At 58.4% G+C, this 27,828-nt stretch overlaps 1 protein-coding gene and 1 pseudogene across 1 annotated transcript in view; one reads left to right on the top strand and one right to left on the bottom strand.

Moving 5' to 3' along the window:
* Positions 1–4,961: 4,961 nt before the first annotated feature.
* Positions 4,962–27,828, bottom strand: part of GABRA5 (gamma-aminobutyric acid type A receptor subunit alpha5) — a 45,321-nt gene continuing 22,454 nt past the window's right edge. The window contains exons 6-12 of the mRNA XM_039853383.1: positions 26,469–26,482; positions 24,982–25,041; positions 21,174–21,256; positions 12,657–12,800; positions 10,299–10,451; positions 7,870–8,081; positions 4,962–5,420 (exon numbers count right to left, since the gene is read on the bottom strand). Of these exons, the coding sequence (XP_039709317.1) occupies positions 5,118–5,420; positions 7,870–8,081; positions 10,299–10,451; positions 12,657–12,800; positions 21,174–21,256; positions 24,982–25,041; positions 26,469–26,482 (969 nt within the window). The 3' untranslated portion in view covers positions 4,962–5,117. The remainder of the gene's footprint in view (positions 5,421–7,869; positions 8,082–10,298; positions 10,452–12,656; positions 12,801–21,173; positions 21,257–24,981; positions 25,042–26,468; positions 26,483–27,828) is intronic.
* Positions 19,867–19,985, top strand: LOC120595369 (uncharacterized; annotated as a pseudogene).

Raw genomic sequence — 27,828 nt, forward strand, 5'->3', positions numbered from 1 at the left:
AGAAGAACTTTTAAACTTCCAGTGGGAAGAGGCTTTTCAAATCTTGTTTTAATTTCTAGTTTTGTTACTTATGCTCCGAATGTTATTGATGAAATTTCTACTTTATAAATGTCGCGACATTTTCTAATATTAGTAGATATACAGCTGATCTATGTATATCTGAGAAGAAATTATATTCCTGATTACGAGTGTGTAACATCGAGATAGTTATCCGTGAGACCTACATCGCTACTCTGTTTAGTTTTTCTAAATTTTTACTTACTTAACTCTCTTGCCTTATTTTGTCCTCATATCGGCTTATCGACATTTCTAATATTTATGCACCTGTATCTTTGTCCCCTTTCATTTCCCATAGTTTCTGCTTTGTGTGGATGATGGATGTACTTTCCGGTGTATTTCTAGGTTTTCTGTTAAACCTTTGCTTTTAATCATGGTTTGCCACGTTTAATCATTTTGTGCCTGAATGCTACCTTGCCCGATGTCAGGAGTTGAAACTCCGCTTTTTTTTTTTTCTCTAATTTTGATTTGCTTGGCACAGCGTGTCTTCGCTGATATGTTCCTATTCAGCCTGTTTTAGATCTCTGGGTTTTGCAAGTGTTTCTGCTCTATAGCAGCCGAGTCGGGTTCTATTTGAAACTATTTTCCTTTTCGAGAAAAAACGTTCGATTCCAGTCGACGTTCGCTATTATGTTAGTTTGAGGTGTGCAGCGGTGATCTCTCCCCGACGGAAATATTCTCCTTCGGACAGAAGGGCTAAGCAAGTCCTTCGCTTTTACCAGACGAATCACGTCGGCACCGGGAATCGACTTTCTCCGTGCAGTGTGTCTTCTTCGCTCGCTTGGGATTGCGTTTTGGGAACACAGGGAATTTATTCCTTCTGCTTTGTCACAATCTTTAACATCCGCGCAGCGGACCGCCACCCCCATTCCCATCCTTTTCATTTTAGATCCACGGTGAAACATGTTGAACACTCGCCATCGGCTCTTTTAATGAAGGTTCCGTGCGGTTGAGTCGAAAGTATTGAAGGCTTCACTTCACCGGACTGACGGACGTGCACGGAACATTCTGACACCGACGGGGTCCCCTCTTGCCGCGACGTCGCACGCTGTCGCTGTCCAGGACTTTATTATCGTCCGTTTGCTCCCCACACGCGAGGCGATGTTTGCGCGCTCCGTGAGAGTTTAGATTTATCGACACGTTGGGCCCTTTTTGCCCACATTTCTTTTTTTATATCTGAACGGGATTTTTTTTCATTTCTTAGACTTTCTTTTCGTATGAATCCTTTGGCATTCAAAACCTCAAGTTTTATTAACCTTAAGATGTCTCCGCTGTGTTCTCTTTCTTAAAATGTAGCTATTCTGGGCATAGAATTTCCATTTGAAAGTTATTTTCTCTTAACTGTCATTATCCTCTGGTTTCTCGAGGTATCAATTTAACTTCCGTTTGGTCTTTTTTTCCCCTCTGCGTTTCTTTTAATTTTGAGAATCTTGTAACGTTTAGTTAAACGTTTTTTTTTTAATGTAATTGCAGATTCACATGAATTTGTACGAAGGAACAAACACAGCCACGTCCCATCCATCCTGTACTGGGTAACAACCCAAAAAACTGCAGCACATTGTCACAGCCAAGACGGTGACGTCGATCCCGCCGAGACACAGCACAGCTGGGACCCGCCTGCTGCCCCAAGGCCACACCGGTCACTGCCACCTCACCCCGCTTTAGACTCACGTCCTGTTTCAGCCCATGGAAACCTTGATCGTTTTTCCCTCCAAAAGAGGCGAGCGGCTCAATGGCTCCATCGTGCCACGGCCCGTTCTTTCTCTGCCCCGAGCCATGGCCCCCTGAGAGTCCCCTCGGACCAGAGGCGAAGAGGGAAAGACTCGCGCCGCGTTCGTAGCCCGCTCCGTACGGTGTGCGGGTCCCACCTGAGCGCAGAGAGCAGAATGTTGTGACCTCGCTCTGGGTCACCCCTGAAGGACAGGGGTCGACGGAGGTCCTCTCATGGCCAGACTTCGGACAGGGCCCGCTGTCATCGTGCCTGGAGGGACAGATGTGCAGAGGCGTGAGCCCGCTCTGTGTCACGGGCTGTGGACCACGGTGTGGAAAGTTGCCAGGGACTGGGAGGGACACACCTGGAACACCAGTGACAAGTGGTCTGGGAAGAGGTCTTGTGACTTTCCATACGTTCACGGGAGGAAAGTAAATATGTCCCATGCGAATGAGCACCAAGCGATGGCCTCGGAATTGGTGGACTTTGGTACTTAAGTGGACAGGATGACCCACTCTGGGACACCGGTCAGCCTCTGTCCCCAGCCACCCCACCCCGGTCTTTGCCCAACAGGCTCATGACTAAGTCAACAGGCTCATGACTAAGTCACTGCGATGGCCAGAGTAATCGTGGCCAGGGACCCCCCAGGTTTGCTTGTGGCGCCGACTGGTCCAGACGTGTTCGTGCTGTGAGACAGACGTCGAGACCAAGTTTTAAACATTCAAAATGCTGTTTCCACTGCAGGGCATTTACGAGTCCAATCACATCGGGACACTGGGCTCCAGGGCTTCTGTCTCTCTCCCCTCCCGCACTGTCCCCCATCCTGTCTCTCTCTGTCTCCGTCTGTCTCGAGTCGGGGAGGGGACGGACAGGGCACCCCGACGAGTCCATCTGTCGAGAGCAGCCCCTTCTATCACAGAAGCACAGAATCGTTACATAAGACACAGACTTAAAGGTCATGTTTCCCATGGGAAAACAACATTATCTAGGGCGCTCTTAATACATAATCATGCGGCCGGGGCTGGAAACAAGATTTTCCATTTCAGGTTCCACGTCTGTTCTAAGTGGGCTTCCGCCTGGAAGCAACCGCCGGGCTCCACGAGCACGTGGTCGTGATGAGAACCGACCCCTCGGCCTGCGTGTGCTCCTCGTGCGCCATGCGCGCTGAGCCGATGGGTTCGCCCCTCCGGGATTCGACCCCCCGCTTGTGAAATAGAGATTTCTGACTTTCCTGTCCCTGTACGTTGTCCCACAGGAGACAGACTATTTCTAAGGCGTTAACATAGCAAATAGGCTAGAAGCTTCACGACCTCCTCGCCAGGCTTCGGTGGGGTGTCTGCTGTGGCGTTTTAACTTGGAGGGTCACCTAGCAGCATTTTAACCCAATTATGGTAGAAAATCATTTAGGCTAACTTTAGCCAAAGCCCTAGATAAATGCATAGGTTCCTGAGAAATACCGAAGGCTGATTGCTGACTTATTAGAATATTCTTTCTATTTACGGCAATGTCAATAGAGACACGTTTAATTACCATGATTTTAAAAGTAGGGCACTGTGATTTATAATGATTTTCAAAGTTTTTCATTTCTTGCCTTGTTATCATTTTTCCCAAGGTGATTCTTATGCGTTCGTTAAAAATAACAAACACTCAAATATCTACAGTACGAAATCAGAGAGCAGAAAATAGGATCTTTCCCTTACTGAATATTCAGCAGACTTGAGACTGAGCCGCATGTCAACACAGCGGGTTCGTCTGCATGGGACCCACTCGGCAGAGCTCGAGTTTTCCGTGACGAAGCCGAGACCTTGCTGGGAATGTCGCTGCAGGCTGACGTGAAGGACGTCGCCTTCTGCGGGCCCGAGACGCTTACAGAGTGTGTGTTCACTCGGACCCGACTTATAGCATGCGGGGGTCAGTGTTGGGGGGCCCGGCGTTGACGCAGCTGGCGGACGGCCGTGACCCCACGTCTGCATTTCCGAGCGGGTCACGGAAAGCGTGCCTTCCACGTGCGTTTCGGGGTGCCTCCTCCGACAGTGGGCGGATGGTCCACGGCAGGGCCTCCTGGGCCACCGTTCGTGGACAGCGGAGGGCAGGCACCAAAGGGGACCCAGCAGCCACCCTGCCCGCAGCCAGCACCCGCCTTGGGGACGCTCGCGGGGTGGGGAGCCCCCGAGTGGAGACCCTCGGGACGGCACGTCCGAGGGGGGCAGGGCTGTGGCTTTGCCCTCACGCTCACCCAGCGGGACGCTCCGGGGGCGAGTTGCCCAGGGGGAGCTTTCATTCCCCAAACGGTGTCATCGCGGGGTTCCTTCGGGTCATCTTTCGGAAGTGAGCCCGCCAAAACACGATTTATTTTTTCAGAGAATAACATTCGTCCACGAGGTCGGTTCGTTTTTTCCTTTTTTAATGAACATTTATTTATCGATGAACGGTTCATATACAAAAGCTAACAGAGCGGGAATTACAAGGAAATAAGACGGAAAGTGACTCGATCACGATTTGTCACCACTGAAGCACGACACACTGGCTGCAGCGGGAGGCGGTCAGCTCCAGACAGGCGGTGTGGGTGGACGCACGGGCCAGAAGCCGGGACTGTCAACTCGCCTTTTTCCCTTATCTTCCCTTTCTTGGTCATTGTTCAGTTTGGGGGGCGGGGGGGAGTCGGGGGAGAGAAATAAGTTTATGCCTCCGCAGCATTTCTAAGCAGTAAAATTTTTCCTCGGGGAAATATTTTATCTGTTACTGTAATACCCCGCAGGTTTCTGTTATTAAATTCGTCTGCAGACACATTTGCCTATTCTACTTCTTAAAGTGGGGACATGCAGGGCTGTCTAATTTCGGAACAGTAAGGATTATCAAAGGCAGTTAGTTTTGTACACAAATGTCCGCTGTCCTTTTTCATGAAAAAATGTGCTCTTTTTGGTCTTTGTTTCTTGCAAGAGTTGGTCAAGTCGTCATCAGGAAGCGTTTCCTAAAATATTTATCTGCTGGGAAATTTTGTATGAAATGACATTCGAAGTGTAGAAAAACGTTGTCAGGTAATGCTCGGAACGGTTAAAAATAGACTCATCTTTGTAAACCGTCGGTGCGAGAGAAGGGGCATCTGAGGGTCAGAGCCGTCACTTCCTACCGTCCTAGAAAGTCCCTCGCGTCGTGTTATCAACGTGACATCTTCACAACACCCGACGTCAAATGTAGGAACATCAAGGCAATGTTACTCGCACATAGTATTAAACATGCAAACGTTTCCCGAAGGGGCGAGCGCAGGTGCGGGGGGGCCCCCCGTGCCCAGCCAGTCCGGGTGCCATCGTGCGGGACGGGGGGGCGTCTCTCGGGGCCGGGGTGGCAGTCACTGTGGAGAGGCGGCCCCTTTGATCTCTGGCTCCCTGTTCAGATACGTCGCCCAGTAAACTAAGTTGAACGTGCCGAACAGGACCGGGAACACGATCCGGGACATTTTGTCGATCTTGCTGATGCTGTTGTAGGTCTTCTTGCTGTCGGGGGCCTTGTCCTCGGAAGAGTTTCCTGGGACGGAGGCTGCGTCGGCGGCCCCGGCCGGGGCCGGCTCCTCGGGGCTGTTGGGGGGGTGGGTCATCCTCCCGGTGGTGTAAGCATTCGTCGGCGTGTTGAGCGTGAGTTCACGCTCCTTTTTCTGCAAAACACAATAAGGACGTAAGGGCGCGCCCCGTGGGGGCCGCCGTCTGCTCGCCTCTGAGGGTCCTCGGGCTGCGTCTCACGGCGGAGGGGGTGTCAGCTCGGCGCAGGCGGAGGGGGCTCCACAGACCTGCGCACCTGCAGTCTCCCCCGCGCGGCCGTGAGCACAGACGTCTACAACGGGCAGAGTCCGCGGCGGAGGACAAACCGGAGCGGAGGCGGCCTTTGTCGAGGCGGGGGTGACCCCGCTTGGTCACGCGGTGAACGTGTTTGTCAGCGCTCTGCGGATGTACCCTCAGGGTTTGTGCCTCTCACACTATGTGAATTTCGCTTGAAAGAGTCAAACGGTCAAAAATACCGAACGCTAGTTCCCGATCTGCACGCCGAAGTGCGGTGTTTAGCGGGAAGGGCTCTCTCCCCTGCTTACGCTGAAAGGCATCGCAGGTGCATGAGACGGGTTGATGGGCCGGGCGAGGCTGCATGGTGCGCGGACGGATGCGTGATCGGTAGGTGGATGGATGATGGATAACAGATAGATGATAGATGGATGATGATGCTGGACAGGTAATGGTTGACAGACAGGTGGACGGATGGATGATAGGTAGCTGACAGATGGTGCTGCAGACATACTAAACTGTTAACGGCAGGTTTTCACTAGAAAATTCTTTAAACGTTGCTGTCTATTTGAAAATCTACATAGTAAAATGTTGGGAAAATTCTGTTTCATAACTAAAGGAATTCGGTCTCGTTCAATAAAATCTGGAAAACGCAGGAGAGTAAATGAAAGGAAACGTATCGCTGTCTGGAAGAGGTCCGTGCACCCCGTGTTCACTGCAGCCCCCCTGAGAACACGCAAGACACGGACGGACATGCGCGTCCACCACGGAAGGACACGCGCGGCCACCGCACAGCTATCCTCCCCCCGACTCTGGCCGGCTGTCTGGCTCTGGCGGCCCCAGCATGTGACAACAAGGCCACCTCCCCAGGGCTGTCTCTTCTAAGCAAGAGGGGCTGACGCGGGTGGGCGGACAGCTGCGCCGTGTGCCCGACGCCTCTCCTGCCTGCGGCCTTTCTGCCCCGGGGCCGGGCCCCGCACCACCCCCTCTGGGCGCCCGCAGCCATGCAGTCTGTAGGTGTGTAGAGGTGAGCGGCTTGTTCTCTAAGGCCACTGCTGCTGTGGGATCTGACAGCCCACGTCCCCCGGTCGCCGTCCACACCGATGGCACGTAGCACCCACGGGGGCCGAGTGTGGATGCGGAGGCCGGCAGCGGTGGGGGGACCACATGACGACGCTTCAGGCCCCCCGATCCCCAGCCCAGCCTCCTCTTGGACTCACAGACAGAGGCTGACGGCCTCGGCTTCTGCGGTGGGCTCCGTCCGCTCCCCTCGCTCACACATGGCGGTCCCCCAGCCACGTCACACGGCCACACGAGACTCAGCTCCCGGCAACATGGGCCGGTGCTGGGGGGGTGGCCCCTCTGTCCACGCCCCTTTCCTGCCCTCCCCCAGACACCCCCCGCCCCCTCGTCCTCGCGATCAAGTCCACACGCTTCGGTCAAGGGCGGCCGCTCGTTCCCGCCCCCGAACGCACCTGCTGTCGAGGTGTCTATGCGTCACGTCCCCCCTCCCTTGTCCCCGAGAGGCCCCAGGACGGGGCTGCTAAACCTTCCTCCGGCTGGGCAGCGGGATGTGGAGGGGAGTCTTCCTGGCTGCGAGGGTGTGGGGGGGACTCGGGGCGCTCGGGGCGGACGGACGAGACGGGCCGGGTCAGCTCAGGACCTCCGACTGCCCACAGGGAAGGGGACGGCCGTGTTGGGCCGTCCAGACGGAGCCCCTGGCTGGGGCTCCCTACAGGCTGCGCTCTGCCTTCGCGTCCGCCTGTCGGTCAGTCCGTCAGCTCTCTGTCTGCGGGGTGGCGTGGCCGGCCGCTCGTCCCGTGCCGCCCTACGTGTCATGGTCCCATCTCCCCCCCGGACGCGCTCGTCTCGCTGGGCTGTGCACCCCTCCCCTTCGGTCCCCTTCGATTTCAGCCCCGGCCACCTAGACGCTCGACGGTCGATCGCTGTGCCGAGAGCCGCGCTTTTCCCGCCATCGTCCCCGGGGCCACGTGGCTGCTCGGCGGGGCCGTGCGCCCTGCACTCCCCGTGTGACCTGTAGCCACCTCGAGCAGGCACAGTGCACAGCGACGTGGCAGGCGCGGGCAGGGGAGTGGACGGCAGGCTTGACGACGGGCGGGCCCGGGACAGGCGGGGGGACCGTGGCCACCACCCAGCCTCCGGCTTCGGCGAGGCTTGGGGTTCAGAGCAACGAGGGGCCCGGCCGGTCGTGAGCGAGACGCGTAAGCGCCTTGCGTGCCGGGGCGGCGGGAGGTGGGTGGACCGCGGTGGCCGTGGTGGCCGGTGGCGGGCGTGCCCGGCCGAGCGCGTGAGGAGGGGGCGAGGCCGTACCTTGATCTTGGCGGCCTCCGAGGCCTTCTTGCCGTCCCAGGCCCAGCCCCTCTTCGTGAAGTAGTTGACGGTGGCGAACTCGATGAGGGCGGAGAACACAAAGGCGTAGCAGACGGCGATGAACCAGTCCATGGCCGTGGCGTAGGCCACTTTGGGCAGGGAGTTGCGGGCGCTGATGCTGAGGGTGGTCATGGTCAGCACTGTGGTCACGCCTGGCGGCGGGGCGGGGGACAGCGGAGGCGGGTCAGAGACGGGGCACCCGCACCCCACGCGACCCCCCGAGGGTGACAGGCAGGGACAGGAAAGGCACCGGCCGCTCGTCCGCAGCCAGAGCCACTGCACCTGCAGCACTCGGCGCGTCGGCCGGTCCGTCCGTCTGTGGACCACCCGCTTCCCCCAGCTCATGAGTCCGGGAGGCGGGCGCCGGGGTCCGACTGGCCCGCGGACCCTGACTGTCCCGTGGCCCTCTGACCATGCACGAGGAGTGGCGTCTGTGCACGGCCGCCCCCGAGACGGGGCGGTCACGCTCCTGCGGGCCCGCGGACGCCTCCGCCGAGGTCTGCTGTGCGCGTTACAAGTCTGAGCTCGAGGCACAGCGGTGCCACGGACTGGCTCACAGTCGAGACTGCGACCCCTCCTTCAAGGCGGCCGTGCAGGGGGCCGCGACCCTCTGCCTTGGCCTCTGGGAAACCTGCAGGGACTGTACAGCGAGCTGCCCACTTAGAGGGTGACGCTGGCCGAGGACACTGGTCTGGCAGGTACCAAGCTACCTAAGGCTCCTAAGCACCATCTCCGGTCTGGGCTATGTTCTGCCCGGGTGTCATTATCCGCGTTTTGCAGGTGAGAAGCTTAACGATTTAAAAAGTTAGCAATGGACCCAAGTTCTCCAGCTGGCGAGTGAGAAGCCAGCCCGCACGGCCTCCACGGGCCCCTGCCCTCCTTCCCGCCACGTCTGCTCTGCGTGGGCCACACTGTGTCCTCCCCAAACTCACACGTTGAGATCCTAACCTCAAAACGTGCCCTCGAAACCTGGAAACAGCCCCTAAAGAAGTAGCCAGGTTAAAATGAGGCCATTAAAACATAACCAGCATCACGGACGCACACGCCGGGGGAAGGCCACGTGGAGGCGGCCACGGCGCAGCCACAGTCAAGCAGCTCCCGGCGGCCGGACGGGAGCCTGGAGCTGGACTTAATGCTAAGCGACACCACAGTTGGCACCTGACTCTTCCCACAATCCTTGTACCGGGAGGGGCATCCCGTGCGGGGCCTGGAACAGGCCTCGTGTGCCTTCCTGGGTCCTTAACCTCCCAATGTGATTGAGGATTTCCCAGAGGGGACAAGCTGTCCCTTACAGCATTGTGCCCCCTCAAATCCCCTAAAGAGCTGGGGCACCACGCCTCCTGCAAATGCCCCAGAGGGCACGTGAGGACGGGCAGGTCCCGCTTCCTTGTGTGACGGTGAGGAAGGGGTGACGTAGAGCTGAGCCAGGAGCCCCGCGTTGCAGGCGGGAAGACGTGGCCCCCAAACGGTCACCGGCAAACGCCTCTCACCAATGGGCGGAACAGTCGTCAGCGATGTGGATGGTGCGCTAGGTGCTTGATATGTACGTGGACCTGTGCACACGTCTGCACGTACGCGAGTCACGCCCAAACACACACTTAGTAAATACGTGTGTGAACATCACCTGCACTTACGTGTATCGTGCGTGAATGCACGTAGCATGTATGTGTACACGCCATATGCACATGCATGCACCATGCACAAACACACACTTAGGATACATGTGCCCAATCACCTGCACTTACATGAATCATGCGCATGGATACGCTTAGTACATACATGTACGTATCCTGTGTACATATGGGTGTCATGTGCAAACACATGCTTAGCATAAGTGTCTGTAAACATCACCTGCACTTACATGTACCATGTGTGAATGAATGCATGTAGCGTACATGTGCACCTGCCACGTGCACACATGTGTATCGTGCGTGTGATCACACACATGTGATCCTATACCTTATATATAGAATCCATTGCTCACATCACATATGACACACTGATTGCCACTTGGGGGGTTAATTGTAAGTGACACACCTTTCATAGAAAACTGCCTGATAACACCCAAAATGAGACTTGGTGAGACCTGTGAAAATTCTAGCAAAATCTGACTTAAGACAGATTGCTGGCAATTTTAAACCTCAAAAAAGGCACCCTGCCAGCGAAAGGCTTTTTGGAACGGAAGCGGTGACCCCTGACCCTCACCGCCGGGCGCCCCCCGGGCCAGTCCGCGCCTCCAGAGGCAGGTCAGACAGACGGCCCTTCGCGGTCAGAGGCTGAGGCTCTGGGGGCAGTCGGAGGCTGTGGCTCTGGGGGCGGTCAGAGGCGGTCACGGGACAGCAGCCCAGGCCTGGCCCGCGGACACTCACCAAACACGGTCCTGGCTGGGACGGACTCTCGGTTCAGCCAGAAGGACACCTGTGACAAGATGACCGTCATGATGCAGGGCAGGTAGGTCTGGATGACGAAGTAGCCTATCTTCCTCTTCAGGTGGAAATGGGCCGTCATGACGGTGTACTCGCCTGCGGGCAGCGGACCACAGCCGGTCAGCGCCGCCCGCCCACGGCCCCCTGGGCATCCCTGGCCTGGCCGTCGCCACCGCCCCTGGACACAGATTTACTGGGCAGATTGGAGAGGCGGTTGGGGGGACGCACGGGTTTCTCAGCGGGCATTTCATAAGCAAGTCTGTGACCCGCAGCCTCTGAAGAGCCGCGACTGGCAGACGCTTCTGGGCAAATCAGATCCGTGTCCCTCCTAATCCCGGGTCGCAGTCTGTGCCTCTGCCCCCGCCCCCGGCTGCCACTGCCACCGGGATTTCAGGATTTAGCCTCTCTGGATAGAACTCGGGGACATCGCCGCCCGGTCTGTGCTCGCCCGGCCCAGGCGGTGCTGGTGACAAGCAGAGGCGCCTGGCGGCCGAGGGTCCGGGCCGGGCCCCGTCCCTGCCGGGGAGCTCGGGCACGGCGGGGGCCATGTCCCACTGCCTTCTGTGGGTCTGCCTGGCCGTGTGGGAGGCCAGCGGGGACCTCCCGCTCATTGCTGACAACGATGCCGCCCTGACGGTGAACTGGTAAGGAGTGCAGGGTGCTGGCGGTGGGGGGCGCGACGGGCTGTTTGTGGGGGTCTCCGGTGCTACCTGGCCGTGCAGCTCCCTGGGGAGACGGGGAGGAGCTTCGAGAAGTGACGGCCAAACTGAGCCGAGGTGAGGACTTTGGCTACATTGCAAGGAGTGGAAGGTGTGGGCAGGGAGCCTGGCTGACCTGTGGACGTGGGGGACCAGGCCTGGGGTCCCCCTGGAGCAGACCCCAGTGGGGCCGCCAATGCGGGGTGGTCTGCAGGTTGTGTGGGGCCGTCTGAGACTGAACACGGCTCTGAGGGTGTTTGCTGCTGGAGCCGAGGCCCAGGGCTCAGCAAAGCCCGCGGTGCTCAGCAGTGGCCGGCGCCGGGGTGTGGCAGTGCCCACGTCCCCGCGGCCCCAGCCGGGCGAGAGCAGGGGAGAGGGGCCCCCGGAAAACCCAGGGGCACAGGGAAGGGCCGCGGTGCGTGTAGCAGCAGGACCGGGCCTCCCGCGGCGCCTGAGCGGAGGGCACCCCTGATTCTTCGTCGTGGGGTTTCAAATCTTTCCTGCCTCGAACGCATTTCCACTGTTGCTCGTTTTGTTTGATTTTGGGACGGAGGGCAGAGGTCGCTCTCAGACGATGGGAAAGAGAAACGACCGGCGTTTTAGAAAGCAAATCGGGACAGGGACCTCGCTCGTAAAATCTCAGAGAGCCGGCGACGCCACGGCAAACCGCAGCGCCCGGAGCACCGCCACCCCCGCCGGCTCCTGCCGAGCTGCCTTCCGCTCCTCCCCATGACACCGGCCCTGTCCTCTGGTGCTGCACGCAGCATGGTGACCACAGGAGAGGCCACCGCCCTGTCCTCCCGGCCCGGCCAGGCTCCGGGCGTGGGCAGTGCTGACCGGGAGGGGGCTGACCAGGCCTCCCTGGGGGTGTCCTGAGGGGGTCAGAACTCACTCCATCCTTTTTATGCTTTCCTGCTGGGCCGTGTGGTGACACTCCAGAGCCCGGAAGTCCCTGCCCTGGTCACACCGAGCTGGGGGACCGTGGCCAGGAGGCGTCCGAGGACACGCCCCGCAGGCTGAGGAGAGGGAGGCATCGCGTCCTTTTGCACGCCCACCTGTTTCGCACGCGTGGCTGTGACAGCGCACACTCCTTCTTCAGCGGCCCCGGCTATTTCTATGCTGCCGGCTGTGCTTCCCAGAGCCCACCCAGGGGACTCTCTGGACGCCCGGAGCAGGGGCAGGAGAGCAGGGAGCGGGGTATGTGCAGGAAGGAGTGTGGCCCGTCCTGCGGGAGTGTGGCCCGGGCCTCAGCGCTGGGCGCGGGGGCTGTTCCCTCAGGGCCCATGCGGCCCCCGGGCCCACGTGGGTGGAGGCGCCGCAGGTTAAGGCCTCGCATGGCCCCTAAAGCCACTGACAGAGCTGGTGTCTCTGCGGGCAGCTGTAGGGAGGGGCGACTCAGGGGCTCCTGGCTGCCAGCACCGTGCAAGAGCTGTGCCCTAGACCACGGGGGTGGGTGCAGGAGGGTGACGTGGGGTGTGCTCGGTGGCTGCCAGCTCCCCCAGACGGGGTGTGGGGCGTACAACGGCCCCCCAGCTCCCCCAGACGGGGCGCGGGGCGTGCAACGGCCCCCCAGCTCCCCCAGACGGGGCGCGGCCCGGCTCACCCGTGCTGGTGCTGGCATTCTCCGTGCCCACCGTCTGCCCCATCAGGTGGTACTGGTTCAGCCTGGAGCCGTCTTCTGCTACCACCACCGACTTGGCGGTGCCGTTGGTCCAGACGTAGACGACTTCGGAGTTGGGGTACGCGTCTGCATGGGGGACAGAAAGTGGCATGACCACGGTGCCCTCCGCCGCCTGCGCGCCCCAAGGTGTTTGCAAAAGCCGTGAGAGAGAGAGATGGCTGTGAGCGACATGGGACGATGCGGGGTGGGCGGGCGCTGGGCCGGGCGGAGGCCACCGGTCCGGCCCTCCCCACCCGAGGCCCCGGCACCTCCGGTGATTCCGCTCTGGGACCCTGAGCCCGTGGCCCCGGCCTCAGTGTCCCCCCCTGGACGATGGGGCGGTGACCACCCGCTTCCCAGGGCTCCTGCTGCCGTGACGCAGGCTGCACGGTGACGAATGTGTGCGGCAGCCGGGCGGCCCCTGACCGCGCCCCCTACTGCAAGGGCCCCACTTGGCGACGGCCCCCGTCCTGCTGTCCCACGCGGTCCTGCTGGGGACGTGGCGTGGTGACCCGGCCTTCGTCCCCGGTGTCACGCTGTGAGTGTCACTGCCTGTGGACGTCACGTGCCACGGCACTGCGCAGGTGGAATTAGGGCCCGGGCCTCAGAGCCAACAGATGATCCCGGATTATCCCCGCGGCTCGGCGTAATCGCTTGAGCCTCAAAACGCAGGACTCCGCCAGGGGGAGGCGGAGAGACGCAGCTCAGGGACACGGACGCCACCAGCCCTGCCGGCCTCGCCGGGGGAGGAAGGGCCCGTGAGCCAAGCGGCGTGGGGGAGGTGACAGTGACCCCAGGAGCGGAGCGGGCGGCACCTCTGGAACTGGGGCGCGGGCCTCTGCATCATTTCGCCTCCCCCAGCTTCGGGGTGAGGGGGCCGTAAGTGACACACAACGTCGTCTAAGTTTCAGCTGCGGAAAGTAACGGTTTGCACATCCTGAGACTCAGCGGCCCTGAGCAGTTTGCTAATAAACACGTTATAAACCGCTAGGTGTGCGACACCTTGTCAAGGCTGCGGCAGGACACAGGGATGGGTGGACGGGGAAGGGACAGGCAGCAGCCCGGGGCCCGGCGGGGTGAGCTGGGCATGATGAAGACGGAAGTGGCCCGGTCGCAAGCGGGGTGTCCGGGGAGGCCCGACTCGGGGTCCCGCGTGCTGTCGGCGGGGTCGGCCTGGCCTGGGGCGGGGTGACTGTGGTGCCCGGGAGGAGCAGGTGGCCGTGTGGCCACACGGGCTCCGGTCCAGGCTCGATGTGGGCTCGGTCCCTGGGGGGCCGCCACCAGCAGCAGCCCCGCCCCCGAGCGAAGGCCACGGGGGCGCCTGCGGGGTTGGGGGCGTGATTCCGGCATTTACCGGCTTGTTACTAAGGCGGAGCCAGCCCGTCCCGGCGCCGGTGACACCACGGAGCTCACGGTGCGGGTGCCGAGTGCTGTCTTTGTCCCCAGCAACGCACCGGGGCACCTGTCTGCGTTCCAGGGGACACGGGAGTGTGCGCCTCACCCGGCAGCACTGGGCTCTCCCGGCACGTGTGTCTGTGGTCACCCCCATCCTTCCCAGGGGGCATGCAGCTTGGGGTGATCAGGTGGGGTGCTGATGCTCGCCACTGTGGCCAGCTGCTGTCATGTCTGGTTGGGGACATCGCGGGTGTCGGCTGAGACCCCCCAATAGCCCCTGCAGCCCTTGGAGCACGTGTCGGATGGAGGCCCAAAGCTCATGAGGAAGGCCCAGACCTCCGGGCACTGGGCCTTGCTGACTGCAGCCAGATCTGGGGACACGGGTGTGAGTCTGAGCCTGGAGCACAGGAAGCGATGCCCTCGCTTCCTGGAGAGCAGCCTCCATACTCGGTGCCAAGTCTGCTCGGGGCTGGAGGGCGGGGAGTGCCTTGGGATGCACAGAGCCTTCTGGAGCGTGGGACGAAGTGCTGCTGGAAGCTTCCTGGAAGTGAGGGGACAGAGGTCTGGGACCTTTACACAGAGCTTCCTGGGGCGTGGGGACAGAGAGGTCTCCGGGGCTGGAGCTTCCTGGGGCGTGGGGACAGAGGTCTGGGACGCACAGAGCGTCCTGGGGCGTGGGGACAGAGGTCTGGGGTGCAGGGTCCCCTCCGGGCCTGCAGGAAAGGACGCAGGAGGGCATCACAGGTGGGCGTGGAGGTTGGCCGGGCCTTGGGGGTGCAGACCCCACCTGCTGCCCTACTGAGCGCGGCGCCCGTGTCACTGTGCACGGTAGTCCTGGGGGTGGCCCAGTTGCGGTGGCTTTCCTGGGGCTCGGTGGCGTGACGTCCAGGGCCGCGTGTCTGTGTGGCAGGCGTCACCGGGGCCTGGGTCTTCCGAGCATCTCCAGGGTTGGGGTGTAGATAACAACACTCGACTCACAACAAGGACCTGATACGTAACTGCGGCCACACCAGTCCCTCGGAGCCACCAACGTCGCCCACGGTGGGAGCTGGTAACGGGCGCCGTCCGCCTTTAGCTGCCCCTGAGCATAGCCACCGGCCAACGCGACGCTGGCAGCGTGTAGTTAACAGCGAGAACGCGGGGGCCGTGGCCTTGGCGTGTGGCTTCGACGTCGCCGCGTCCTGCTCATCGAGCTCAGGCGGGAACAGACGCCACGCGTGTGCGTGCGCTCGGCGCTTAGCGACGCCGCGTTCGTCCTTCGGTGGCCGCGTGGTGGTGTCGGTCCCAGCGCCAGGGACCGCAGTGGGCCAGGCGGTCAGGTTCGCCTCGTCAGGACCGAAAGCTCCGGGCCGCTGTCCTCGCGTCCCGCGGGGCAGGAAGGTCTGCGGTGCTGTCATAACGGCCTCGGGTGCGGCCACCGCCTCCCGAGACGCCCCGTCCCCTGGGCTGGCACCTCCCGCCCTGTGAATCCTGAGCAGGAGGTGCCACCAGCACCTAACTCCGGCCGGCGAGTCCCGCCTGACGCTGAGCGCGCTCGGTGCCCGAATCCCACCTCGCCCCCCACCTGCAGACTGGGGGCGTCACCCCACATCCCGGGGGCGCGGCGAGGATGGGGGGTCAACGCCGGGCGCCGAGCGTGTGCCCGACACGCAGCGGGCGCTTCGGAAGCAGTGGCCGTGAGAGACACAGCCACAGGCTGGGGAGGGGCTCTGCTCGGCATCGAACGTGGCCGTAGGAACAGCTGTTCCTCCTCAGTCTGCTCCCACCCTGCCCGTCACAAGCACGTCCCCCTGCGGGACCACGGGGAGCCCGACCCGAGGCTGCGGGGACAGCGGGGGCTGCCCCGGACCGGCCGGGACGCATGTCACTCTGCGTTCGCGGCCCACGATGCTGGAAGCGCAGGTTGGCACGTCCTGGGCAACTGGACCCGAGTTCTCCGATGCCCGTGTCCCCAGCCCTTCCCCTCTCTCCGCAAACCAGTCGCCAGCTGCACAAGCGGCAGCCTCGGAGGGTCTCACACGCGGCCCCGCGCGACGTCCCGCAGGTCCCCGCCCGCCTGAGGCTCCGTCTCCCGAGCCGAAGCACCGGTCAGCGGACTCACCGGCTGCGCAACCTCAGGTAGGAACTTCGCACAGTACGAACGCGCGCGGACGCGTCCTCGGTCGCTGCAGCCGGACACCCCACATCCCCACTGTCCACCCAGCGGGGGAGACCGCGTCACCGGGCTCCGCCGCCTCCTCGCCCACGGCCCCGTCTGCAAAGTCGTGCGGGGGTCACTGCCCTGACCGGGCTGAGGCAGGGAGCAGGGACGAACGGACCACGCCCACCGCATCCGTGGGCTTATGCGGGACCAAATCCACAGGGAGAGCAGGGGACTGTCACCCTCCCGGCCGGAAAGGCCCGGCCCTCGTGGAGAGGACCAGGGCGAGCGGCCGGCGGGGTTCGAAGACGCCCTCCGTGCCCCGCACAGACGGGCGAGCCGGTCGGCCTTCGAACCCGCAGCTGCCTCCAGTTACTTCCAATTTCCTCACGGAAAATAGTATTTCCCGAGTCGCCGGGTCTTAAAATTGTGATGCCGCGTTGGCCTCGTGCCCCTCTGCGATCCGCGGAGCCACCTGCCACGTCGAGCCACCGCCCGGCTCTCGGCTCGTATGTCCCCCGCACCGGACAGCGTGAGCTCTGCCCGCCAGCGGGACCCTCCGCGGGGAAGGCCCTGCCCACCGGCTCGCGATGCCGTCCCGGCCCCTCTGCCAAGCCGGGCTCGTCGCCGTCCCCAGCTGACGCCGGCCGTCTGTCCTGCGTCCTCATTCCTGCTGTGCCTCCTTCCAGGCTCAGCTCAACGTACCGTCGCCGTCCGTGAGTTCCAGGGACTTCCAGCTGCACGAGGGCACAAGGCCCGATGACCCACGCATCCACCGACTTCCGAGGGGCACAGCGCCGTGGGCCGTCTGTGTCCTCTGTGCGCCCCGCAAGACACGCAACACGCCCCGCCTGCCTGCTGAACAGCAGTCGAGGGTAACTAATGTGCCCACGCGCCACAGCAAAACCGCGACCGCTGCGCCACGGTAACGGGGCCGCGGCATGCAGTAACCGCGACCCGCAGCCACATTATTTCGCGGCCACCAGCAACGACTGCGCCGGTAACGAGACCCGCAGCCGCAGTAACCGCGACCTGCGCCTGCGGGAACCGCGACCACCAGGCCACAGGAACATGGCCTGCGCCACAGCAACGCGACCCGCAGCGCCACAGCAACCTGACCCGCAGCGCCACAGTAACATAGCCTGCATACAGCAACTACGACCGCAGCCACGGTAACGCATAGCCACCGCCACAGCAACCGCGACCCGCAGCGCCACGGTAACATGGCCCGCGCCACACTAACACACGACCCGCAGCGCCACAGCAACACAGCCACGCGCCACAGCAACACGGCCACGCGCCACAGCAACACGGCCACGCGCGGACACAGCGGATATGCTCCGGCGTGTCTGTAAACCCTCGCAGACGTACCACGGCGGGCGCACCGAGCCCCGGGCCTGAGGCCGCGACCGTGGGGTGGCAGCGTCAGAGCCAACGTGTCGGAACACATGTGCAACCTACTGCGTGACGTCGATCCCGATTTCCCGAAATTCCACGTAGCAAGGATGCGGCCATGTCTAACTTGGGGTACACGTTCCCGAACCCAGATGTCGCCTCGTGACTTAGTTAACGCATCACGAACAAAAAGAAGCTACGTTTTCTTTTCTAAACAGTCTCGCTTTGCCTTCCCAAATGCGAGCCATCTTGAAGGAGTTTCCTTACAGACGGGAGCGGCACATGCAAGGGCTAATTTCAACATTCGCTTGAATCCTCGGGGGTAGAGACAGCAATAACAGAAATGTCTGTTAATTCAGTTATGCAGCACAGAAGCCAGCGCATGTGGCTCATTAGAATAATGATACTTATTTGCATTCCTTTCTCTCCTAATAGCAGGGAGCTGGTGGATTGGATAATTCGAAACTCATTATACTTTCACATTTAGCCTCTGCACGCTCCGATGCCCGTGGTATAACTGAACTACTTGGCCAGGAAGCTATTTTTAGGAAATCCAAAAAAAAAAAAAAAAAAAAAAAGAAAAAAGACAAGGAAGAAAAACTCTTAATTGAATAACATCCCTTCTCTCAGAATTATTATGGCTGAGCTGAAACCACGTACGCTGAGGTAAGGTGAAGTCTGTGTGGTTTTCTAGGTCTTGGTCAACTGTAAACAAACATGATCTATGAAGAAAATCCTGCTAACTGCTTTGTATGGCATAGTAACGATGTCAACGGCCAATGTAAAGACACGATCAACATCGAAGCCAAACCAACCTTTAGAATATGAGGCAGGTGGAAAGACTTTTGGCCTAAGAGTTCAAATCTGAAGACACACACACACCTGCCTTACTGCGCACCTGCCTTTTACACTGATTGACCTGTTCTGGTTCGATTGACTGTCTAGGTGACGAGACCCCATCAGGTGTGTATTTTAGCTCTGAATTCGATAACTGTTTGAACTGCAGTTGCCGGGCTGTTGCACGGGAGACAGTTCAGTGGAGGACTGAGGGTCACATTTTCTTTTCCGCTGCCTGCCCTGCGGCCATTGCTATCGAATCTGAATGACCTTGACCTGAACTTGTTCAACTGACCGTGAGAACAGTGGCGAGCTCGCCGTCAGTGTTTTGTCTTCGGTCAAATCAACAGCACAATCTCCATGCACGAAGCGAGGCGCAGTTTTCAGTTTTACGGCTCATTTTCTTCTTGGGGACAAGAACGATTCATTTTCCCTCAGGGACCTGAACCCGCGATCCCCAAATGAGACGCCTCGGGGGGCTTCTGAAGGTTTTGTCCGGAAGCGCCGACCAGCACAGCCGGTCCACGGCAGCGAGTGGCTTAAGTCCCGCTGGCCAGAGTCGCTTTTTCATTGTACCATCTTCCCCGAATGTATGTGTTTTCTCTCTTCATGGCATTTGAAGATTGTACTTTGAAAAAAAAAGATGGACTGTTTGCATCCGCCCTAACTCTGGCCTTGCCACGCAAACGTATTTGTCATAATTCCAAACATCTCTTTGGAACGATAGATGTGACACAAAAGGAAGCTCTCGGAGTCTAGAGGAGACCCTTGTGGGCCGTGGGTGGGTGGCCGTCACCGGGTGACCACCGTGAACTCTGGACACCGCCTGAAAAATAGCTCCCCGAATGCACTGGGGCATGAGCCAATGCAGGCAGAGACTTGGGGGGGCCGGAAGAAAGGGACCGTCACTTCCAAAGCTGACTCAGAGCTGTGAGGTGGCCAACGCTCAGACAGGCCCCGCCACCTCACAGGCTCGAAGAACCCAAACAAAGCACCCGGAGCTCAAGGTCACTCAGCCGGGAAAGGAGGTGGAACCCCCTGGGGCGGAAATGCCACAGAGAAGGGGCCTCGAGTCCGACGGGGCCGGACGTGCGTCAGCTGTGCCCGGTGTCTAACTCGCCCTGAATCGCGCACGCGGGGCGATCGGCCCCACCAGCCCGACGCGGGCTAGGGAGCCGCCTGCCGTTCCGGCGCCTGCCCACCGCAGAGGGACAGAGCTTCAGGTTTCTCTTCAGTCCAGTTAACTGGCTAAACAAACAAACAAACAAACAAGCAAGTAAATAAATAAATAAAAACCACTACGTGGTTCCACAGGGTAGCGGTCAGCACGCCTGCTTCCCACGCAGAAGGTCCTGGGTTCGCGCCCCAGTGGAGCCACGGCCCATGGTCTCCGGCCACGCCGCCCCGAACACGCCCGATCCCCTCGCATCTCGGAAGCTAAGCAGGGTCGGGCCTGGTTAGTACTTGGATGGGAGACCACCTAGGAAGACCGGGTGCCGTAAGCGTAAATAATAATAATAAGTAAAATAAAATAAATAAATAACGCCCTACTTTAACAGAAGCCACGGTCTCAGCAACGTAAAACAGAAATAGCCAGGAAAGAATTCAAAATTATTAAATGTAAAAGAAACAGGAAAAAATGTCCCATGCCCAACAGTAAACAAGATCGATACAAAATGACCCCAAAAGGAGTCAGGCCCTGGTTTCCGCCTGCGAGGGTTTAAGAGCAGCTATTGTGGCCTTGAGAAAGGGCATAAAGGAAAAAATGTATTGATTTGTAATCAAAAAGTTGTCAAAAAAAAAAACTAAGAGTAAATCTTAGCTGAGACATTGAAACCGAAAGAACCAAGTAGAATTTCTAAAACTGGCAAATATAAGACACGAGAGAAATGACCGTGCGAGGTCAACGGCAGGTTGGACATCACAGAGGAGCCAGTGACCTTAAGGCGAGAGCGGCGGCACGTCCCGCGGAGGAACAGGCTGACCCGCGCCGGGGCCGGGGCCGGGGCCGGGGCCAGGCTCCCGCCGAGTCCGGACACAGGGTCAGCCCGATGCCTGTGAAAAGCCCAGCGACGTGCACATAGGTGTAGACACGACGCCCCTAACATGTACGCGGGAAGCAAATGAACTGGGCACGTTGAAACGATCCGGAAGAGACCCCCTGGGAGGGATCCGCTTTCCCAGCTTTAATCATCGTGTCGCTCCGGAAGTGTGACCGAGAGGTACCGACTAAGGGACAGACAATTGATGGCACGGAGCAGGGAAACCATGGGCACGCGGCGAGCGAACGCAACAACATTGCTGTTCTTAGGGAACGTTCTGGAAGAAGCGAATTAACACGGCAGTGACTACGAGGGGAGAAAAGTGATCGACTGGGTCCCGGAAACCGGGTGTGAAAGGCTGGTCCCCTGCGGGAGGTGACTTGCAATGTGAGAGGTGAAAATAGGGAGTGAGTGCCAGGAGAACGTCGGGGGGACACCTGCCCAGGAGCTCCTGCTCGGGGGCGGGTGCCTCTGCTCGCAGGCTCCCAGGGACCCGGCCGGGGGACCGGCCGGCACGGATGAAGGCGCGTGCGCCCCACGCCACTCCCCAGCCTCCTCGAGCAGACCGCAGCCCACGCGGGGCCCAGACGCCTCTGCGCGACGGTGGACACGACCCCCACGGTGTGGCTCCGACTTGTGGAAGTGACTTACAGCTGCCGAATTTCAGGGGGCAGGCGTGGGCGTCCATGGGGAAGTCCTCCAGCTGCATGGGGCACTCTGCGGAGATGGTCAGCCTGTAAGGGAGAGACGAAGACCGTTAAGCGACACGCGAACCCCGGTGACCCGCTGGGCAGCCGCGACGTCCCACAAAGCCACCCGAAGTCTCTCACTTATTATTTTCGTCGCCGTCTTCCACGGAATTGCCCAGACCTTCCCACCCAGTGGCATACGTTGGCGCCGTAGATGGGTGTCACTTAGAAACGAGGCTTCGACGAAACCCCCTCTGCGCCCCGGGCCTGTCTGCGCACACAGCGCCGCCTGCAAAGCGATTGGAGACGCCATCAGGGGGAATTGACTCCGCTTCCCATCCCTTAGCCAGAGTAATAGAAAATCCTGCCTCCTGACAGGGCTGGAAATATATGTATTTTCTAAAAGAGTTTCTCAGCCCGAACAGACCTAAATACGGAAGGAACGTGTAGTCCCAACTGTGAGCAGAAGCTGGCTGCCGTCGCCCTGTCACAAGCCTGCGGAGGAGCAGAGCTGTGTTTCGATGGCAATCTTTTGGCACAGCCTGGTTATCGCTTTTAATGCAAGTCTGGTCCTCCAAACGCTAATGCCACCGTCCCTCACCGCCGTCCCCAACGACCGAAACGGCGATGGCGATGACGGCCGCCACGTCTGTCCTCCGTGCTTTAAGCTGCACGAACGCGTCTCATGGCAACGGCACGAGGAGGCTGTGGCTCTCACAGGGGAGAGGGTCACCGCCACGAAGGGCCCGGGACGAGGACGAGAGCCCGTTATCAAGTCGTGGCCGTGACTAGAGCCGGTGGCCTTGCCCCTCTCGCCCGGGGGATGGCGCGGCCCCCACGTGGCCGTGGGCTCGGTGCCCCTCCGACGTTGTCACCCTGTGCTGCTGCTCTCTCTCTGTCGACTCTCCTAAGCGAGCAGTGACTAAATCTCACTAGCGAGGTCATCTTCTGCTTCTTACGCCATTATCTAAAACAAAGGGAGGTCACGCAAAAAGAGGTCGGGTTATAAAGTGTCCGCCCTTAAGCACGCGATTCTGTATTTGGACAGGGAATTCGCGGTGACGTCAGCAGCGTTTGTCCCTTCCTGCCCCGTGGAGTGCGGATCTTGCCTATGTGCCCGGATTTCTTTTCGTCCAGATTTTTTCTACCCGTCGACGCGTCTTCTTTTTGTCTGTGGCATGTAAGACTCCGCCTTCTGCATGCCCTGCATTAGCGCAGGGGCGTTTCCCACGTTCCGGTCTCTGCGGGACCAGGACTCCAGAGGTGGAACATTCGGTTCAGCGTGCAGGTGCGTGCGCCTTACAGATGACCACCTAGGCGCACGCGTGTGCGCATCCAAGCGATTAGCTACGGGCTTTTAAATTATTCCACATGATAAATAGTTTTCGGTATACCTTCGCAGGCATAAACGATATACAAAAACTATCATCGCAGACTACAAAATGGATAAGGAACGGGAATATTTCCTTTTCAGAACTGAGGGAATGAGCCTGCGAGGCGGGCATGCGCGCAATGCGCGGGAAAGCAGTATCCCCTTGTCTGGCCGTCAGCAAACTGGAGGGATGCTCCGGGGAGCCGATAACGGGACCGAGGGCTTAAGCGGACAAGTCTGTCCCAGAGGAAACACCGCTGTGAGCTCGGCCAAGCCTAGGGTTCCCCAGGAAGCAGTTTCCGGGGGGAGCGAAGAAGCACACAGGGCAGTGAGGCCGGGGACAGCGCACGGACGTGCACACAAGCCGTGGCCACGCGGACGTGCAGGGCTCGGGGAGGATCCTCCGACGGGGACAGCGTCCCTGCTGGCAGAGGGTGGAGGTCGGTGTTTGGGGGACCCCGGCTCGGTCAGTGGGAGCAGTGAGGGGGGCAGCGGGGCTTCGGGTGGCCCTGGCTCCTCCTTTCCTTCCCTGCGTGGCCACCGGCGTGTGTCCACACAGGGACCGCAAGCCGCCCTTCCCGACCTGGTGGTCTCAGCTCTTACGGAGCAGAGCGCGTCGCGTCTGCTTTATTCCGGCCATCTGGCCCGAGGGCGGCTCCCTCTGGAACCACCGCCCTGGCCGGGGACGCCCCGCGAGGCGTCCACTGTCGGCAGGTGGCCAGGGAGTGTGCAGAGCGGGGGACCGGAGTTAGGTGGATCTAAAGGCTCATTTAAAGAAAAGGTGATCCCGGTAAAAACATAAAAAATACAGCGATTCTACAATTACCATCTCGATAAATGCTACGATTAGAGCTTCGCACGTTGTTCCCGTTTTAACAGACTTCGTAGAATTAGGATTTGAAACACTGAAAACACCTACCTGTAACACTGTCTCTTCTCTAAGGACGGAATCACGATCCACACAAACCCCAGGAAGCGACGTTTACATTTCCGGTCGCTTTAAAAACGTTTCCAAAATGGCCCATGTGTTTAGAATACTCAAAAAATATCTCTAGATGAGGGGCTGTCCATTCGCAGGGTGCCCGAGGGACAACCAGCCCCTTCCCACAGGACCGAGACCAAAGCTCTCCACGGAACACGGACTGTGACAGCGCATGGCAGCCGCCGGCCACCGACCCGAAACCTCACTTTCCAGACGGAAACGAAGCCCCCGAGGTTAAGGCACGTGCCTGCCTCGGTCACGACAGTTTTTTCGTCCCGTGAGCCTTTGTGACGATTACGGCGTAAGAGGAACACGTATGTACAGAAACAAAGATTTTATACACTGTTGATGCTAAATTGGTATCAGCTCGAACTAGACTGTCGTAAATTTAGATGTTCGTTTCAGTCCCCAGAGGAACCATTAAGAAAATGACTGAAAAACATGCAGAAGGAATAAGATGGGCTTTGAAATGGAACTAGAAACAAGTCAGACGCAGAGGAGGCAAAGACGGAAAGACTGAAGGACACAAGACACACAGAAGGCGAGTGGAGCCACCTCCTCGGAGACCCTGTCCCCACACGGTCACGTCCCGAGCTGCCGGGTCAGCGCGGCCACACAGAGACTCGCAAGGATGTAGGGCGGCCCATAACTTCCCAGGTTCTTTTTAAATACTCACAAAAAAAAGAAAGCAAATAGCAAAAAGGCCACGTCCTTCCTCGTCAGTCATTTCGTCAACTATGAATGGAAAAAAACGCTTCACTTACGAGGCAGAATCGATAAAGAAACACGAACTGACTGTACACTGCCTGCGAGGGCCTCGTTTTAGTTTCGGAAAAAGAAACGGGTTGAAATTTGAAGGGTGAGAAAAGTCACTCCATCCAAACGGAAAAGTGACAAAAGGCTCCGCCTATTAAGAATATATGGAATGATACGTGAACCTCAGAGCGGAACCTCGAAAACATACAGGGTCAAAAACCGACAGAACTCAGAGAAATCCAGACAGTGCTCCGGCTCTAGCTGGAGACGTCCATGTCTCACTTTCAATAATGGTTAATAAAACTAGACCACATCGTGACAAGAAAACCGGACATTTAAACCGCACTGAGCCCCTCCGTGGGCGCGTGGAAGGCCGTCCGGGGCAGACTATCTGCTCAGTCACAAAACAAGACTCAGTAAACTTAAAAACACCGAGATCTGCCAAAGCATCTCCTTTGACTGCGACGGAATGAAACTGGAAATCGGTGACGGAAGGAACATGGAAGATTTCACACCGTGTGCAGATCAAACAATATACTTTTAAATTACAAATAGTAAATCACAACAGAGATTTAAAAAAAAAAAACAAGTCTCAGTTCGGTCGTCTACTAAATGTGGCAAAATACACGTCAAGCCTCCCTGTGGGACAGCACCTGCCACCTCCAGGGGTACACGTGACAGGTGTCAGCGTCCTTCCTAACGAGAGGGGATGACACGTTCCTGGTGGGCAGGGCCGTGGGGGGGCCCGGGGTGAGGCTGTGAGGCGGCGTGTTGTCACGGGGGTGCGCACGGAGCACCCCTGAGGCCGAGGCGCCACCCACGCGGTGTGGGCCCAGGAGCTGTGCCTGCGTCATCTCACCGGGGCTCTGCTGACTCGAGGAGCAGGCCACGGGGACCATCGGATGTGGCAGAGGGGGCCCGAGACGCCGAGAGACGCCGCCTCCTGCAGAGGGGACGCACACCGGCCTGTGTCACAGCAAGGTTGGCGTCCCAGGCACATTGCTTGTCCCGCCTTCAGGAGGACAAGGGTTCAGAAGAATCGTGGTGACAGGTGACCCGGGGAAGCCTCTCCTGGCCCGTCCCCCAGCCCGAACCACCTCTCATGACTCTCTGCCACGTCCCTTTTCTCCTCTGCATCTGACGCCAGCGGGAAACGGCATCTTCTACGTTTATACTTAACAGTGTTTATCGACCTTACTAATATCGCCAGAGGCATTGTGGGAAAAAAATTCTATTGGGGAAAAAAGTAAGTTCGATAATAACAATTAGATTAGCAGCGCCGATTATTTTATTTTTGGATGTCTATTCCCACGTTTATAGTCTATCGCATCCCTCATACTTTTAGAATTTTTTTTTTTAAATCACCATTATTAAGAGATTGTAGGGGAGAGACATCATCACAGGGTAGGAGACCCCAGCCTCTGTCCCCAACGAAGAGCGATACTGAGACAGCTCCAGAGTCCGCTTAAGAAACTTCAGCCACGCAGCAGAAGGAAAGCCTGCGCATCACGCGCAGGGACGGAAGGGGGACACCGGCCTGTCCTGCCCCCGTGGTGGCACCGCTCGGAGCCGGGAGGGAGCGCCCGCTGAAAACAGCTCCCCTCCCCAGGAAAGTAAGAGCTTCGGTCACAGCCAACCCGAGTCATACAGTGACGGCCGGGAGCACAGAAGGGACACAGAGACCCGCAGCCACGCGCCACGAGCGACAGAGGTCCACGGTGACCTGCTGTGTGGACAAAATCAGCAGCTAATGCCGCCGAAGGAACCGGAGGCCAGCGCGCCCTCACGGAAATCCCGCAGGTGCGTCCGGCTTTGGGCCCACGAGTATTTCACTGACGCCAGCTTCCCGAGTCCCTCCGTGTCCCCGTGCTCCGCCAGGGCCCAGAGCCCACAGCAGCAGTCGGCCCAGGCCTCTGTGCGGCACAGGTGCAAACCTCGGACCCGCGGCTGCAGCTGTGCCCAGCTCGGCCCCACCGTCGTCTCCACTGCCGGCACCGTGTCATGATCCACCGGCGCGCAGACATCCAGGGCCCCTGCAGCTTCCGGCGAGGCCGCAGTCGGCCCCTGCCCTGGCCGCTCGTCCTGGCCTCAACTGCTTCGTGTGCGCCCTGCACAGGCACCTGCACACCGCCGGCTCCGGCTGCCACCGCAGGAGTGATTTCTTCCCTATCGTAATTACTCGATGTAAATGTAAATGGGTTGAACATCCACTCCAGAGACACAGTGAGTGATGGACAGGAAAACAAGACCCGGTTCTGTGCGGCCCGTACGGGACATGTGCTAACTTTAAGGACAAAGGGTCAGAAAGAAAAGACAGAAAAACACATTCCAAGCAAATGGAGACCAAGAGATGAGGGCGGCTAGACCTATAACAGACGAAAGGGGACTTTAAACCAGGAGACAAAGGTCATCACCACATAATAATAAAAGAATCAATTTATCGAAAAGCTATAACAATCCTAAATATTTACGCATCCAATATCAGATCACTTAAATATATCAAGGAAATACTAGCAGAGCTAAGGGAGACCTAGATAATACAGTAAGCACAGGGGACTTCAATGCCCCACTTTCAACGACATATAGATCATCCAGACAGAAAACGAATAAGAAAAGCTTGGACTATAACCGCACAAATAGCCCTAACGGACGTACACGAAACATCCCACCCTAGCGTAGCAGAATGTACACACGTACATTCTCCAGAATAGATCATACAAGACGCGAAAGTCTTAGCAAACTTAAGATTGAAATCATGGCGTCTTTTCTGACCGCCGCGGCATGAAGCTATCGATCGAGAAAAAGAGAGAGAGCTGGAAAATTCACAAATATGGAGAAATGACACAACACACTCTTGAACGACAAATGGGTTACAGAAATAATCAAAAGGGAAATCGAAAATGTATTGAAACAAGCGAAAATGCAAGTGGGACATTCGAAAAAAGTTTGAGACGCTGCGAGAGCAGCCGTAAGAGGAAGGTTTATAGATCGACACCCAGAGTAAAGAAAGAAGAACCTCGAAGAAGCACCCTAATGTTACAGTTCGGGGAATTATAAAAAGAGGAACGAACTAAACCCACCGTTAGCAGAAGAACAGAAAAGGACATTTAAAAAGAGAGACCAGGAAAACAATAGATGAGATTAATGAAACTAAGCTGTTTTTTGAAAAAGATTTAAAAAATGGCAAACCTTTCACTAGAGTGAGAGAGAGCGAGAGCGAGAGAGAGAGAGAGAGAGAGAGAGAGAGAGGCCTCAAATAAGTAAAATCAGAAATGAAAGAGGAGACTTTATGACAAAAGATACTGGATCATTAGAGACGACTACCATCTGCCAACAAATTGGAGGACCTAGAAGAAATGCACAGATTCCATGAAACACACAAGCTACGAAGACTGGATCGGGAAGAAACAGAAAATCTGAACAGACGAAGAACGAGTAAGGAGATGGAACTGGTAATCGAAAACCTCCCAATTCAAAAAACAAACTCACAGACACAGACAACAGATG

The sequence above is a fragment of the Pteropus medius genome, unplaced genomic scaffold (assembly GCF_902729225.1).
Source record: "Pteropus medius unplaced genomic scaffold, Ma_sr-lr_union100, whole genome shotgun sequence".
Lineage (NCBI taxonomy): Eukaryota > Metazoa > Chordata > Mammalia > Chiroptera > Pteropodidae > Pteropus > Pteropus medius.